Source organism: Erythranthe guttata, chromosome 4 (assembly GCF_056151865.1).
Source record: "Erythranthe guttata isolate IM_541 chromosome 4, IM_541, whole genome shotgun sequence".
NCBI classification, from domain to species: Eukaryota; Viridiplantae; Streptophyta; class Magnoliopsida; order Lamiales; family Phrymaceae; genus Erythranthe; species Erythranthe guttata.
In genome coordinates, this window is record NC_142536.1 from 7,536,967 (window position 1) to 7,554,050 (window position 17,084).

At 36.0% G+C, this 17,084-nt stretch overlaps 2 protein-coding genes and 1 long non-coding RNA gene across 5 annotated transcripts; 2 read left to right on the forward strand and 1 right to left on the reverse strand.

Annotated features, from left to right (window-relative positions):
• The first annotated feature begins 89 nt into the window (after nt 1-89).
• On the forward strand, nt 90-2,173 carry LOC105969335 (uncharacterized). The gene is made up of 2 exons (XM_088817455.1): nt 90-710; nt 2,030-2,173. The coding sequence occupies exons 1-2, from the start codon at nt 90-92 to the stop codon at nt 2,171-2,173; spliced, it is 765 nt and encodes a 254-aa protein (XP_088673581.1).
• A 920-nt stretch (nt 2,174-3,093) lies between these two features.
• On the reverse strand, nt 3,094-9,810 carry LOC105954728 (uncharacterized). 3 transcript variants are annotated; one of them, XM_088816761.1, is made up of 4 exons: nt 9,651-9,810; nt 6,903-9,599; nt 3,921-6,176; nt 3,094-3,406 (listed from the first exon to the last, which is right to left on the reverse strand). In XM_088816761.1, exons 2-3 carry the CDS (start codon nt 9,474-9,476, stop codon nt 3,963-3,965), a joined length of 4,788 nt encoding a protein of 1,595 aa, XP_088672887.1. In that variant the 5' UTR covers nt 9,477-9,599; nt 9,651-9,810; the 3' UTR covers nt 3,094-3,406; nt 3,921-3,962. The 3 variants fall into 3 exon arrangements, with proteins under 3 accessions (XP_088672887.1, XP_088672885.1, XP_088672886.1); XM_088816759.1 differs by lacking the exon at nt 9,651-9,810 and having other exon boundaries at nt 3,094-3,395; nt 6,903-9,602; XM_088816760.1 differs by lacking the exon at nt 9,651-9,810 and having other exon boundaries at nt 6,903-9,602.
• Nucleotides 9,811-15,262: 5,452 nt separating this feature from the next.
• LOC148771036 (uncharacterized) lies at nt 15,263-16,071 on the forward strand. The gene is made up of 2 exons (XR_016030792.1): nt 15,263-15,658; nt 15,753-16,071. It is a non-coding gene; the product is annotated as an uncharacterized LOC148771036 (long non-coding RNA).
• The last annotated feature ends 1,013 nt before the right edge of the window (nt 16,072-17,084 follow it).

Consider the following 17,084-nt stretch of genomic DNA (forward strand, 5'->3'; position numbering starts at 1 on the left):
AGGCAGAGTTGCTCATAAGGGCAAAGCTTATTATATGGGACGAGGCTCCTATGATGCATAGATACTGTTTTGAAGCCCTTGACAAGACAATGAAGTCAATATTACAGGCTGACAAACCCTTTGGTGGTAAGGTGGTTGTTCTTGGAGGTGATTTTAGGCAGATTTTACCTGTTGTGCTCAAAGCATCAAGGCAGGACATAGTACATGCTACGATAAACTCCTCTCCGCTGTGGAATTTCTGTCGTGTTATGAAGTTGACTAAGAACATGAGATTGCAGTCATGTTCTTCTCCATCTAATGTGGATGAGATAAAAGAATTTGGAGACTGGATACTGAATGTTGGTAATGGGGATGTTGGGGAAGACAATGATGGTGAAGCTTCGATAGAGATTCCAGATGACATGTTGATTGGTGATTCAGAAGATCCATTCAGAGACCTACTCGAATTCGTTTACCCGGATTTGTTGAGTAACATGTACGATCGAGATTATTTTCAAGGGAGGGCAATTCTTGCACCAACTAATGAATGCGTCGAGTCTGTGAACGATCACTTAATGTCTCTTCTTCCAGGAGAGGAGAAGATGTACCTGAGCTCAGATAGTATGTGTAGGGACGAGCACACAATGGAGGATAATGCAGAAATTTATTCGACTGAATTCCTCAACACAATAAGATGCTCCAGAGTTCCTTCTTATGCGTTGAGGATCAAGGTTGGTGCACCCGTTATGCTAATAAGAAACATCGATCAAGCTAGAGGATTGTGCAACGGTACCAGACTTCAAATTATTAGAACTGGCATTCACGTTCTGAGTTGCAAAATTCTTTCCGGAAAAAATATCGGTGACATGGTGTTCATTCCTCGGATGACTTTAATACCATCTAACTCCGGACTGCCAATTAAATTTCAGAGAAGACAATTTCCGTTGATTGTTTCTTTTGCAATGACGATAAATAAAAGCCATGGCCAAACTCTTTCGCATGTTTGTTTGTATCTTCCTAGGCCTGTCTTCAGCCATTGTCAACTATATGTTGCAGTGTCCAGAGTTAAGAACAGAGGTGGCATTAAGATATTCATCAAGTCGGATTCGGCTGAACTCACCAATGTTACTTAAAATGTCGTGTACAAGGAAGTATTTCATCGAATTTGAAGGTAGAAAATATTTTCATATTTATCATTTATTCATGTAACATGTTTTTTATTTTATTTTTAAAGAACTTATTCTTTTGCAGGTGTTTCTTATCTATATATTTTCCCCGGTGCGATGTTATTTCCAGTCATTTCCCTATGGTGCTCGGTGCAATTCTTATTATCTTTAAGATTTATTTTTGACGATATACTAATATTTGATAGTATTCTTATATTATAACTATGAAGAACATGACACTTATAACATATTTTTATTATCGTTGGTCGATTACGTTATGTACTTAGATTCAGTGACCGTAATAATTGTTATCTGCTTAAATTTATTTTTGAGACATGTATTTTCAGTCAAAAATATGTCGCCCCGTGCATCGCACGGGTGAATACTAGTTTGGTATAAATGGATATTTGTCCGTAAGAGAAATGAGAACAACAAAATTGTACGATATAAAGACTGTCTTGTAGCTCAAGGTTTCTCCCAGCGCCCTGATTATGATGAGATGTATTCACCAGTATGAATACAATCACTTTTCATTTCCTTATTAATATGGTCGTTCAAGAATGATTGAACATGCGTCTAATGGACGTAGTTCACTTGAACATGGTTCACTTGATTATTATTATTATTATATATATATATATATATATATATATATATATATATATATATATATATATATATATATATATATATATATATATAAAATTCCAATGGATTTAAAATGCCTAAGGCTAGGGCTCAACGTGAGCTGCACTCAATCAACTTACAAAGATCATTGTATAGTGTAAGCAATCTGGTCGTATGTAGTATTATAGGTTGAGTGAATATCTTATCAGGAAAGGTTATAAAAATGATCATATATGCCCATGCATTTTTATTTAAAGTCAGAAACCGAATTTGCTATTATTTCGGTTTATGTAAATGACATGAACCTGATTGGCACTACTAAAGAGTTAGCCAATGTTGTTGAATATCGAAACAAAGAGCTTGAGGCAACTCTCGGTGGTGGTGGCGGCAGGTGGCTGTGAGGATGGAAACATGTTTAAATATTTTTTTATATATATTTTGAGTATTTACAAATAAGATTTAAAAATATATTACACTAAATCTAAAAACCAATTTATTTTTATTCTATCTACGATAAAGCACCACCACGCCGATTTATCGTGTGGCGGCCGCTAACCCCCTCGGACCCGATAAGTGATTTTAGAACCTTGGTTTCAAGTGCTAAGTGGACTCAAATGAATCCCATATCGATCCTACAGGCGGATCTCCAAAATTACCTATCTCATGTAATTTTACATAAATATTTAATCATGTTTTCTTAACCAGTTACCAGTATTGTCTGCCTTTTTCCATTGTTGATCGTTCTTGATTAATTTTAGGGTAAATTACAACCAATTCCTGAGGTATGGTCAAATTACGAAAAACCCCTCATGTTTGGATAATTACAATTACCCCTCAACTATAAATTTTCTTACACGTCCACCCTTATGGTGTCAAATTCAACATAATCTTCTAAATTCCGTGGAATTTTCTCTAGTTTGTACTCGTTTTGTGCAAAAATGCAGTTTATGATGGACCGCAATCTGATATATACAAGCCAAAAAAACACATCTTATGATCGATCATCTTGCTTCAAAATGTGAAAGTCGAATGGGATAAAACGGGTACAAACTTGAGAATATTTCATATAATCTAGAAGATTCCACTAAATTTGACTCCGCGGTGGTGGACGTGTAAGGAGATTTATAGTTGAGCGGATAATTGTAATTACCCAAACAAGAGGTTTTTTTTGTAATTTGACCATTCCTCAGGGGTTGGTTGTAATTTACCCTTAATTTTGTAACTACAACTAAGTTTACTAGCTACTTGAGGCAATGGCACGTTCAAAATTAAATGAAGCATAAGAAATGGTGGTTCCGTACTCGGACAAAGAGCAGTAGTATTTGCATATGCAACAGAAACCATTAAATTCAATATCATCTTGTACACAAACCAACAATGAACAGAGCACTTATTACATAATTTTCAATATCAAACGATAAAAGACAATCAAATAGCAAACATAAAAGGCACAGCTACCACAAAAAAAAATATATCAAAAGAAAAAAAAAACGAATCATATCAACAAAGCTCTCAGTAGATTCTTGGATTTTAAGCATCAGTTCTAGCAGGCTCGTCGGCCTTCGTTTTTCGTCCTCCAACTTGGCTTCAACAACTTGTATAGTTTCCTCTATTGAGGAATTGCTGAAAAGGAACTAAAAATTGGGAGTAAGAATCTAGCTAAACTAATGAGATTAATACCGCTCGTTATAACATTTTCTCAGTCCTTCACGAGAGAAATCTGTTCATAAAGACATATTTGATTGTTCTAAGTTCAAATTGAATTGAATTTGTCCTATAGAAAAACATTGAGAGAACTAAAACTTATGTTATGGTCGAATCAAACGAAAACTATATTTGCTTCTGTAGTTATTTCGACCTGAAATCAATACAACGCGTGGGAGAGTCTATGGACGAGTGCTTTTTGTAGTTGGAAAACATGCTTTGAACAGTATACGTGCAAATATACGGTACGACTCACAAATATAAATAGTAACAAGAATACACTCGAGGCAAACTGACTTGAACCAGCCAGCAATACGGATTTAACATGCAGGACAAGAAAAAAGTGCAGGATATGGCTGTGTGTGTATCGGCAAATTGGCATGCAGAAAGTCACCAAAATTTTTTTTAATCAAACGAGTCAAGATACGCACGAGAAAAAGGTACCTGCTGTAGCACATGATAGTTTGATCGAGTGGTTAATTATCGTTAATCTCCAGGAGCAATTACGAGGTAAAATCCACCCCTTTTAGCCCTATGCTGCTGTCCCTGCATATTTTGTTTTTCCGCCTCGATTTTCCGTGCAGAGGCTACTGCAGTTATGCTGACACGTTCGATATCCAATACCTGAAGGCTTTTATGCAGCAGAAGTGGAATTTCTTCAAGTTTCTCGCAGTTTTTCAAGACAAGACATTTAAGACTGGGAAAACAATCATTCGAGGATGTCCAAAACTCGAGATCCGTACGCGCAATGAGCAAGAATTCAAGAGACGCAAATTTGCCTTCGACACCAGCTTCCCAGAATTTCCCGACGAATGCAAAGTCTTTCAGTTTGAGCACCTTTAGTGCACCGAGCTTTCCCAATGTTGACATATGCTTCCAACTCAAATGAGTGGCCGACAATTCCAAGATTTTCAAATTTGGCGGGAACCTATCTGGTTGAGGGAGGCGGCTCAACGGGTTCTCGGATGTTACGTCGGGAAATACATCGTACAATAGCTTCAACTTTTGAAGACGGTTCAGTTTTCTCAAGCACTTGCTATCGGAAAGAGTGGCTAAATCCCCGCGAATCCCCAAGTTTATTATGTTCGGGGTCTTGTTGAACAAATCTTCGGTACAACATTGGGTCGATAATGTACTGAGCGTTTGGAGGTTATCCGCAATTTCACCCTGCGATTCGCTGCTAAGTATAATGGCTGCTTTCGTCTTGAAATGCCTCAACTGCCTCATCTTCCATATATTTGCTTTGATTTCAAATGTGCGCGACATTGTGTCGATTCTAATAGTCTGTAGATTCCATAGTTTGGATACGGCATCGGGAAGAGACTTGAATTCGTCGCCGGACAAAGCAATGTACTTCAAATGAATTAGTTGGGTTAGCTTAACGGGAAATTTTGAGAATTTTATGGGGTTTGCATCTAAAACCCTAAGCGAGTCGAAGGCCTCAGGAATTGATGGGATGTTTTCTAAGGGCAATGTGATGGCTTCCTTTGAAAAACACAAAAAGGAACGAACTTTTGGACCTTTGGGTTGCATGCGGAGGAAGTCTACAACATAGGAATGAATACAAAGTCGAGGGTACTTATGCATGTCAGGAATAGGAGGATAAGAACATCCTTGGATTATTTTCACTTCTTGAAACAAGTTATGTCTTGCAATTGCAGCCTCATATTTGCAGAATTCACGTATCATGCCATGAATACGACATGTTTTAATGCCACCTTCGGCCTTGGTTTTATCAACCATGACTAAGTTCCTGTTTATAAGATTCTTCAAATTGTCCTCTGCCACTTCCTCCAAGCTCTTCTTTGGCTTTTGTTGGATGAATCCTTCTGCAATCCACAAGCGAATCAATTTCCAGGCATGGATCTCAGTACCTTCCGGAAACATCCCCAAATAAAGAAAGCAGTCTCTCAAATCATGAGGCAGTTGATTGTAACTAAATGCAATAATATTTTCTGTGCCGCGTTTCTCCTCATTAAGATACTGACTCATCCTCTCCGATATTTTTTCCCATTCAGTTTTCATCACAGCACCTTCTCCTTGGGAGAGTTTTTCGACGAGAATTCCTCCTATTAGTACTATTGCAAGAGGCAGTCCTCGACATTGATTGGCCATATATTTTCCAAGCGTTTCCAATTCTGGAGGGTAATCATCGAGATTACGAAATACTTCTAGCTGAAGAAGCTTCCAACTTTCCATGGAATCCAAGAAACGTAGCCTGTGGGGTCTCCGTTTCTGATTTGCTAGCAGAGCTACTGCTTCGTAGCGGCTTGTTATCACGACTTTCCCAAATTTGTTACTCTTTGGCAGGGCGGCTTCAATATCTCTCCAAGCTTCGGCAGTCCACACATCATCCATGAACAAAATGAATTTCGATTTCTGCAGGTAGTATCGAACCAAACTCATCAGCTCATTGTCGGTCTTGCTAGACATGTCTTCCTCGGTGAACTTTTTCAAGATGGTGAGGAAGAAATCTCTCTTTTTGAACTCTTCAGGAACGTAAACCCAAATCATAGTCGGGAATTCAAATTGGACTCTTGAATCGTTATAAATCTTCCATGCCAGGGTTGTCTTTCCGAGGCCAGACATGCCGATGATGGAGATAACATCCAATTCCTTTGATTCTTCGTAGAGATACTTGATTAGAGTGTCAGCCTCGTCTTCGAACCCTACTACATTGTCTTCTCTCGGGAGGAAAATCTATGCAAAAATGAAGAATCATAATGTCAGAAACTGAAACTGATAGAGTGAAGAACATTTGCTAATCTTGTAATCCTAAAACAAGGACAACTATAAACAAGGCATTGTTAATTACACAAAAAATTTCTACAATATGAAACTTCACAGAATATTTATTGGTGCTTTTTTAGATAGTAACACTCTCTAACATTATGTGATGAATAATGCTCCAGATCCGGAAATTCTACTTCACTATGAGAAACATATATAGTAGCAAAACAAATCTTAAATTTATGATGAATAAAGAAACAAATTAAATGAAGTGCGTTGGCCAATAAAACATCCTGTAATCAAACCACATGTTAATTCTTGCCAAAACTACACATAATATTATTTCCTTTTACTATATTTCCTTTCTACTCTTCAATATTGTTTATCGATTATGTAAGAGATTAGGGTTTTAAACCTATTTTCATCGTCTGCATTCCACTTGCAATATACAAATCTAAATAAAGATGCACATACTGTATAAGGTCTTGATCTCGCATCATAAAGTATAACAATCAAAATACATATGCTAATTTTTTCAAAAGATGAAAGAAAGAAAACCTATAAGCAAATTCAACTTTTCAAAGTAAAGTCCAAGAAAGAATAACAAAAACTTCTTATTAAAAAGTTCTTTGCAGATAACGAAAAATCAAGAATCTGAATCAAAATGCTACAAATTAAGAAGATTCAATTTCTTACCACTGGAAGACAGAATGGTTGAATTTTAAGGCCTTCATACCCTAGGTTCATTCGTTCCTCTGATATTTCCTCTGCTGATGTCCAAAGGGAGCTCTTGACACGAGGTAAAACTATCACTCTCAGGTTTAGAATTTCCGCAAAATCAATCGGGATCTCCTTGAGGCTCACGTCGCCAAGAACTAGGTGCTCGAGACATGGAAAATGGGTATTGTCTGCCTCCCAGATCTCCAGCTCACACTGATCAATCAACAAAAACTTCAATCGACCAAATTGCCCTTCAATCGGATTCCACTTTTCGCCTTTGGCAGCACCAGACTTCAATTTGAGAACTTCAAGGTTGGGCAACGAACCAACAATGGACATATCTTCCCAAGGAACCTTGCATTCACTTAAGGCCAACTTTTTAAGAGAATCTGGGAAGGCAATGTTGTCAGAGATCCCAGCACTGAATTCTAGAACAAGTGATTCAAGTTTACGAAGACCAGCAAGATTGGTCCAACAAAACGGTCCAATTTCGTCGGTTCTATAATGAACTCCCAACTTCTTCAGATTTGGGATTCGTGTAATTACCTGTTGATTACATTTGAAATCTTGGACAGTTGAAAGTGTCTGTAGGTTTTCAAGAACTAGAGTATTCTGGCTATCGGGAGGATCACAGAGAGAGATTTCTCTCATCTTGATATGTCGAAGTTGCGGCATCTGCCAGATTTCAGCTGGTAGAGATATGTTTATATCAACAACCAAGGTTTGTAAATTCCAAAGCTGGAAGATAAAGGACGAAAGCAGCTTCGAGCTCATGTTGCAATCAACATACCGTAGGTTAAACAGTGGTGAAGTTTCAGCTTCGGCATTTCTATCAACCATACGTAATACACGTACTAACTTAAGCCTGCAAGCAATGTCACTAGTCGAATTTGAAACTGAGTAGACCAAGAAAGACCGAATAAATGCCGCAGATCTAGAGAATGCAGATTTAGAGGTCTCGAATACCTTGTGCTTCCATGGGCCACTGAGAATACTGAGGCGGCGCTCGCTTTGTATATATGGTGAACAGTTGGGATCATCAAGCTTCGGTACGTACAAAAATTTGTCTTTGTGAGCTTCTCTCGTGCACAGGTCCCTCAAAAGATCATGAATGCCACATGCCTTCACTTTTCCACTCAACCCCCTTTTACGAACTAAAACGAGGTTTCTGTCAACAAGATCCTCCAAATACTCCTCTGCAACCTCTTCTAAGCTTTTAGCTCTAGTTGGTTTAATAAACCCTTCAGAAACCCACAACCTTATGAGCATCGACACTTTGATTTCGAAATCTTCTGGAAAAACAGCTAGGTAAAGGAAACATGACTTGAGACATATAGGCAAATGAGTATAGCTCAATGATAATATCTTCATGAAATACTCGTTGTCTTCATAGTTGACCGCTGAAGTTACACGTTCTGCAACATACTCCCAATGTTCTCTTGTCATTATGGACTTTGCAAGGAGCCTTCCAATCACAACAAGGGCTAGAGGAAGTCCTCTGCATCTCGCGGCGATATATTTCCCAATTTTCTCCAATTCGACGGGGCAAACTTCTTTTGGGAAAACCTTGTTACGGAACAGATCCCAACTTTGTTCCTCATCTAGAAACTGCATCGTATGAGGGCTAGAAGATCCAAAATCTTCAGCCAAGTTCGACAGCCTTGTAGTTACCAAGATCCGACTTCCATTGTCGTTATCGGGAAGGCACGATTTTACCTCATCCCAAGCTTCGATATCCCACATATCATCCATTAATATCAAATACTTCCTCCCAAACAATTCTTTGAACAACAATTCTCCAATATTACCATCACTACTCTCCTTGTCAAACCGCACGCTATTGCTGACCTGGCGCCAAATGTCTAGAAGAATCTCTTTCGTAGTATACTCTTGAGATATTTTAACCCAAGCACGAACGTGGAAGCGTTCCACGATAAAAGGATGATTATAAACATTTGTGGCAAGAGTAGTCTTACCAATACCTCCCATCCCAACAATAGGGACGATCAGACGATTTGATTGGTCTCCAGAGAGCATACACATTACTTCATTCACCTGTTCGTCGAAACCTACCATGGTACTCTTGCCACTTGGAAGAAGTTTCGACGACGATGACGATGAAGCAAATGATACAGTAGCTTCTGCCGCGGAGAACTTGTGTTGCGGATGATCTTCGGAGGATTTCGTGTATTTGATCTTCACCAACTCACTCCTGATGGATTCGAATTTCTCGAGTAACGTTCGCACACTTTGAAACAAAAAAGTGCCCTTTTTGCGCTTGATCCTAGTTCTTCTTGCAGTCATTTGGTCAATGACGTTGGATTCAATGGAATCCTCTGCTTCATAAGCTGCGTATGCGATCTGAGTCTCCAAATCTTCAATTTCATTGCCGGAGTAGTTCTCGAGGAAATCTGTAATGAAGCTCACCTTTTCAAGCAGAGACTCGATTTGTGCTCCGACGACGATGATTGTCTTATGAGCAGGAGGTGGGTGAAGGATTTGGTTGAGAATTTGTGAAAGAGAAAGTAGAGCTGCGTAAGCAGCAGCCATCTCTATCTATGGCTTCTTAATTGCTGCTTCAATTTCTCTGTTAGGGCTAACAGAATCTATGGCTTCTTAATTGCTGCTTCAATTTCTCTGTTAGGGCTAACAGAATCTCTGGCTTCTTAATTGCTGCTTCAATTTCTCTGCTAGGGCTAACAGAATCTATGGCTTCTTAATTGCTGCTTCAAAATTTTCAGCTGAGCTAACAGAATGTGGAATTAGGGGTTTTGAATGGAAAGAGTACAATTGTTGAACAATAAATGGAGATATTTCCATTCACTCAAACTTGTGTGTGTTAGACTGTAGTGAGTGTATTTGTGGACTACGGTCAAATATTCGCACGTACCTTTCTTTTTCTCCCAATAGATATGGGGTGAGCCAAAAAAATCGAAAAAATCGAGCTGTTTTAAACCGTACCGAATGGCAAACTGTATGTGCGGTTTTTATTTTTGAAATATCGAAATATTCGGTTCGGTATAGTGGAAAGGGTAGATAATCGAACCAAAAAACCGAATCGAGCCGAAACTATAAAATGACCTCATTTTATGTAATATATGTATTATTTTACCCTAACTTTTATTTTGTATCCTTTAATTACTTGTCTCATTCTAAGCATTTGTTCATAAATTGAGAAATTGTATTTTATTTTTTTAGTAACTAAAATTATTTTACATGAGTTCATGGTTTTAATAATGTGGTTGATGAAAGTAGGAAAAAAAAAAACCATAATGCATCATCTAAATTACGTTAAGTCCTATGGAATTAAAGATTTTATATTTTCATTGCATTAGTTAGTTGTGATTCATTGCATTAGTTAGTTGTGAAAGTAATTGTATTTGTATTCTTTTGTTTGTATAACTTGAATATATAGTTACTCTTGAACCGAAAAATAACCGAAACCGAATCGATGAAAACCCAACATATATGGTTACGTTTTTAATTTTACAAAAACGGATACATTCGATTCATGTACGGTTTTAGCCAAAGATCGAACCGTGCACACCCCTAATAAGATACATGAAATAATTTTTACGGTGTAATTTTACGAATACGTTAATTCAAAATATTACTCACTATTTAAAACCGTCAAATCCACCCAAGCCCCGCAAACACGCCCACGCCTAACTTGGGCGTGAGAGAGATTAGATGTATTTTTTTAGGAGTTAATATGCTTGGGTCCCTCGTAGCAAACTTAATTAGCTAAATGACAACCTCAAAATATTTTTTTTAAAAACATCCCTATTTTTTTTTAAATATCCCTGTCTTTTATCCCTAAATTGCTCTTATACCCTAAATATAATATCTATTTACGTCTCTCCAACCCAGATTTGTTTCTTTTCTTCTATTCTCTCTCTTTCTCTCTTTCTCTCGTTCTCTCTCGCTCTGTTGCTCTTTCTCTATCTTTATCTCTCTCCCTCTCTATCTTTCTTGCTCTCAGTCATGGTGGGTGGCTATGGTTGTGGTGAGGTGGTCATGGATCTAGGTGGCTGTGGAGGCGGCGGGTAACGTGGGGGTTGTATAGAGGCGGTCATGGTAAATCGCGGCGGCTATGGAGGTGGTGCATATGGTGGGGATTGTTATGGAGGCGGCTATAGTGAGTGGTGGTGGCTATGGAGGCATGGGTATGGTGGAAGTAATTATCGAGGCGGTTAGGGGCAGTGGTGGTCGCAGTTACGATGGGGGTGGTTATTGAGATAGGGAAGGGCCGTCATGCGATGAATATGGAAGTGGAGGCGGCTATGGTGATAGTTTTCCAGATCTAGGTTTTTATTTTGGCGGCGATGGCAGTGATGGTTGTAGATCTAGGATTTTAATTTTTGGATGACTATGGATTTAGTGAGTGTCTATGGTTGTCTATGGTTGTCTATGGTTGGCTGACGGTTAGGGTTCAAATAAGGAGTTAGGGTTTTTGAATTGTACAATACAAATGACTGTGGGTTACTATGATTACTACGGGTTTCTACGGGTGTCTATAGGTGACTACGGCGGTACAGATGACTATGGATTTCTACGGTGTCTATAGGTGAATACAATCGAAATTTTTTAAAAAAAATCATAATATTCAATATAAGGTAGAAAAAAAGGAAAATGATAGATTTTTATAATACTGGAAATACTAATATTGAAAAGAAAAAAAATATTGTGTTCTATGTAAAAAAAAATTTAGATGCAAAAATAAAAATGTAAAATGCAGAATAAAAAAATGATAAATACAATTTAAATATTATATGGGTGAGTATTTCATTTATTGTGTGTAGAGGGCGTTTTGGAATGAAATTTATAGAGCAGGTGAAGCAGAGGTTTAGTTGAATTTGTTATTTAATTTTAATTAATTTTGTCACCAAAGATCTATATCTTAATACCTCTTTTTTTAATACATATAAATAAAACAAATACATTTTCTACATTAACAAATAAAAAAATATTAACTAATTTATTCATTAACTATCAATTAATTATTACTATAATTGGTTACTTAGGTGGTGTTTGCAAATGATTATTTAAAAACAGAAGTTAGTGATTGTGAGTTAAGTCAGTTTTAAGTGTTTATTTCTAAAAGTTGGGGGTGTTTGCATATATTCCGGAAAATGAACTTAAATAGAAAAAAGCAAGGTTATGGGTGCTTTAAAAAAAATAGCTTAAAATAGATTATTTTAAGAGAATCAAAAGCAAAAGTTGATTTTGCAAACCCCTGATAAGAGATTATGAGAAAAAAAAAATCATAATTACTTTCAAAAAGCTTTTGCAAACACCATCTTAAAAATTATTAATTAATTACCAGCTAATTACTATATAACTATTAACCAGTAATTAATTAATTATTGATTAATTATTAACCAATTAATAATTAAAAATTAAAATTATTATTATTCGTTAATCATTCATTGATAATTAAGTAATCACTAAGGGAAAATATGCAATGCCCATCAAATTGATAATATTTTGAACTAAACCCAATTGACCTTTAAAGACTTTTACCAACATCCAAATTTCATTTTTCTTAATTAGTGTGATTCCCCGGACTAAAGACAAAAATACATTCAACTACTATAACCCTAATTATTTACCCACCTATGTCACATTCATCTTCTCTCTTCTCCACTTAAATTCTTCCCTCAATTATTTCCGTAAATTCCGACTTTCATCCATCGCCGCACCACTGCCGTTTGTTGCCGCAGTCGCTTCCTCCTTCGTCTCCACATAAATCTCTTTCTCTCTTATTCGTTATCTCTCTCGATTTCTCTCTTTACACCACCATCGCCTACACATAGATCTGTACACCACCACCGTCGCCACTCGTTGTCACCGCCGTCGCGTCCTTCGTCTCCACATAAGGCTCTTTCTCTCTTTTCCGTTATCTCTCTCGATTCTTCAGTTTTTTTTCCAGATATGTCCACCACCGCCACCGTAGCCGCCTCACTCACTCTCTCTTTCGTTCACCGTCGCCACCATCGTTGTCGTCGACTCTCTCTCCCTCTCTTTCATTATATTTCTATCTCTATTTCTGTATTTTTTAATTTCTCTTTTTTTTTTCTTTTTTTTCCTCCAGATCTGAACTAGCAGTAGTAACATGACTAAGTTATATTCGAATATTTGTTTTTTCTCCAGATCTGAAATAGCAGCAGTATAACATGACTATAGTCATATTCGAATATGACTATATGTTTGAATATGACTGTAGTCATATTCGAATATTTTCTATGTTCTCGTTCAAGTTGACTTGTAACAACATTCAAATTGTGTTTTCTTGTGTGGATGTTGATTGGATTGTTTTTGTAAACAATAAGCAATCTTCATTGTTTTATATAATTTGGTAAACATGACTGTACCACACTACATAATTGGAATTTTTAAGTTAAAAATGTAAAAAGCTGCAATATAAATAAGGAATATGACTACAATTGATATAGTCTTATACAGTCATATACAACTATAGTCATATTCGGCGTAGTAAACCTGTCGAGAAAAAAAATTCAAGTTTTTTTTTTTAAAGAATTAAAAAAAACATTTTTATAAAAAAAATATTAAAAGATAAAAAAATAAAAAATAATAAAAAAATGTTAATAAAGTCCGAAAATAATAAAAAATAAAGAATAAAAAATTCAATTTTTTTTTTATTTGGTAGTAGATTTTTAGGAATTAGGTGATGTGTTCTTAGGGAAAGAGAGAAAAAAAGTAATAATTGGGACTAAATGTGCTAATTGACATAAGAGTAATATTGGGAATAAAATATTTAAAGGTTACCACAAAGAAAGAATTAAGGGATGGACATATCATATTTTTTAGCTATATAAAGGGCTTATTGGTAATGACCCAACTCATTACCTAAATCAAAACAAAAAGGACAGAAAAGGGGTGGAAAAAAAAAAGAAAAAAAAAAAGAAGACACCATTCACGTCCATGTTGAGGGTGGTAACTATTATTCCACTCCCAATTTGGGCGTGAAACAATGGTTCTCAAGCCCAATACGGCTGTGGATGATATATTCCTGCTTTCGGCGTAATATATGTTATTTCACACCCATTTTATGCGTGGATAGACAAAAATAAGGATATTTCAAACTCTATAGAGAGAGAAAGCTTTTGATAATTAAAACCGTATTCGTAAAAATAGAACCACATTTATCAAGTCCCATAAGACAGTGATACGTGCTTTACCACTTGCACTTTATAATTCATGGGATATATCAAGAGAACCTCTGAAAATCCACACATATTTGTAATTACTATACACCCTTGAAGTTTGTTGCCGTCCAACACAGTTCACCTGACAAAACTTATCTGTATTTTTTTTGATTCCACGAAATATTTCCCTACCAAATACTGATTTTACCCTGAGTGTGATTGCAATAACATTATTTCATGAGGGGTAATTGTAATATATTTGGTGCAATAAAATATATGAGGACATTTTTAGATGGAAACAAGCATTGGGGGTTTTATAGTTATTTATGTGAAAGGGTTTTCTGGTAATTTTACCTTACCTCAGGGGGGTTTTGGTAATTTATTATTTCTTATTTTCATTTTACTTGGAGGCATTGTACACCTTACACATTTTTTATATTAAGAACTCTAGTCAAACCCGTTAATAAGGGTAATTTTTTTTGGTAATTATGAACTAATACATGAGGGAGTTTTTGGTTGTTTATAAAATATTAGTTTTAGGTTTATGTTAAGGGTCATTACAAATAAGTCCATCATCCCATACTTGTTCATAAAAGGATTCAAATAAAAAAAAAATTTACAAAAAAGTTCACACATTATCCAGAGATGTATAAATGAATAAAAATACCCCCTCACATTTTTATAGACTCAAATTTCATCATTTAATTTAATTTAACATCAACTTTACCCCAAATTTCACAAATTATTCACTTTTGACCCAAAACTCAAATTTGAGTAGAATTTCGCCGTCGCCGTTGTTGACCTATTTTTTTTTAGAATTATTTTTTAGGGGAAACTACAGTTTGCACCCCTGAACTATAGGGCTTGTCATAAACACCCCCTCGAACTATGAAACGTAACAAAATGACCCCTCCGTTTACAGTCTGTTAGTTGATGATGATGTGGCATGTTGACTTTCTCAATTATAATTGTTTTTTTTATTATTTGTCGTTTTTACCCCTCAATATATATATTACTAATTGGTAAATAATATTTTCATTTTTAAATATCAAAATACCATAAAAAAAATCAACAAATTATTTAAAAAAAAGTAAGAAAAAAGAAAAAAGAAAAAAGAAAAAGAAAAGGAAAAGGGAACATACATGCAGATGGTGCTCTCTCTCTCTCGACACTCTGTAGAAAACAGAGTCTGCAAACTATTTCTTCTCACCACAACCATTAAACTCTCCTTAATTAAAAAAAAAAATGCTTACATAAATTAAAGAATAGAAGAAAACATTATCTTTTGAATCCTACAATTTGAATGTGCAATTTACCCGAAGAAAAGTTCCATCAAAAAACCCCCAAATTGTAGTTCCCTTCAAACACTCGCATCTTAACTTTCTTCAACACAGCCTTCACCACACAAAGCAGTTCACGACCACGCGCATCATATTGGCTTGCGACGAGGTGACTGTGCCGATTGCCTGATTATCCGTCAGCGGCGGCTTATTTTCAAGGGAGAGCCTCCGCTTATTCTCAAGGGAAAGTAGCGGAGGAAGAGTGGTGAACTGCTTTTTGAAGGTAAGTCGACCTCTGAGTGGGTCTTTTTTAGATTGCTGCTGGTTGTGCTCCTGCTTTCTGAAATTGATTGTGTTTTTTTGGTGTTGCCGACCAGCGGCGGGGATGAAACCTTGGTGGAGGGGGAAGGCGTTGGAGGGGAGCTCCGGTAGTTTTGGGCGGGGGATTGAAATTGAGGCGATAGTCATGGCAAAGGGAACAAGAGAGTGGGTGCGGTGGAGGCGAAGAGAGAGGATGCCGACGGGATTCTTGTGGTGGCCATAGGTCATTCTGCTCAAGCTTTGATTTTGGAAGAAAGTGTGCTTATCATGGTTGTACTCAAAGATACAATCCAATAATGCTAACATATTTTAAGGACAAAAGGGTAAATGCACACATATAATAACGGTGTTAATTTTTTGACGGTTGACTGAAAACGTTAAGGGTTGTTTTGTTACGTTTCGTAGTTCAAGGGGTGTTTGTGACAAGCTCTATAGTTCAGGGGTGCAAACTGTAGTTTCCCCTATTTTTTATTTTAACATCTTTTTGCCCCGTTTAAACATCAATATCGCTGTGGTTGACAGTCATATTAATTATATTACTATTTAACACAATAATATTAACTATACTACAATTTAACATAGTAATATCTCTTTATTACTCTCTATCACAGTAATATTAACACACAAAAAAATCACTATTATTGTGTAATAGAGTAATATTAATATATTGATCGTTCAATAAAGACAAACATAATAGAAAAACCAAAAGAAGTAGTATTGTTGTAGTTGACAGTAATATTACTGTAACAAAAATAATATTACCGCAGCCACAACAATATTATTGTGTTTACAGTAATATTACAATAGTAAACATTAATATTATTACGTTAATCAGTCAACAAATCAAACAAAACGAAAAGGTCAAAAAAATTTATATTGATGTGGTTGACGGTAATATTATTGTGTTTACAGTAATTTTACCGTCAACGACAGTAATATAATTACGTTGACTTATCAACAAATCCAACAAAATAAAAAATGCCAAAAAAAGAATAATATTGTTGTGGTTGACAGTATTTGTACTGTCTAATTACGAAAATGTACTTTCAACGATTGTATAATTACTGTGAATGATAGTACAATTAAGTCAACGTTCAACAGCGGTTGTAAAAAATAAAAATTTTAGGGAGAAAAGACACTAAAAAAAAAGTCAACGTCGGAGACCGGCAGCGAAAAAAGCAGACAAAAAAAAAAAATAGTCAACGCCGGAAACAGGCGGCACAAAAAAATTTCAGAAAAAAAAAGTCAAAATTATTTTTTTATAATCAAAATTGATTAAATTGAAGTTAAACTGGGGTTACAATATACATTAAATTTGTCTTTATTTATAGGGTAAATTACAACCACCCCTGATGTATGGTAAAATTACGAAAACCCTCTCTTGTTTG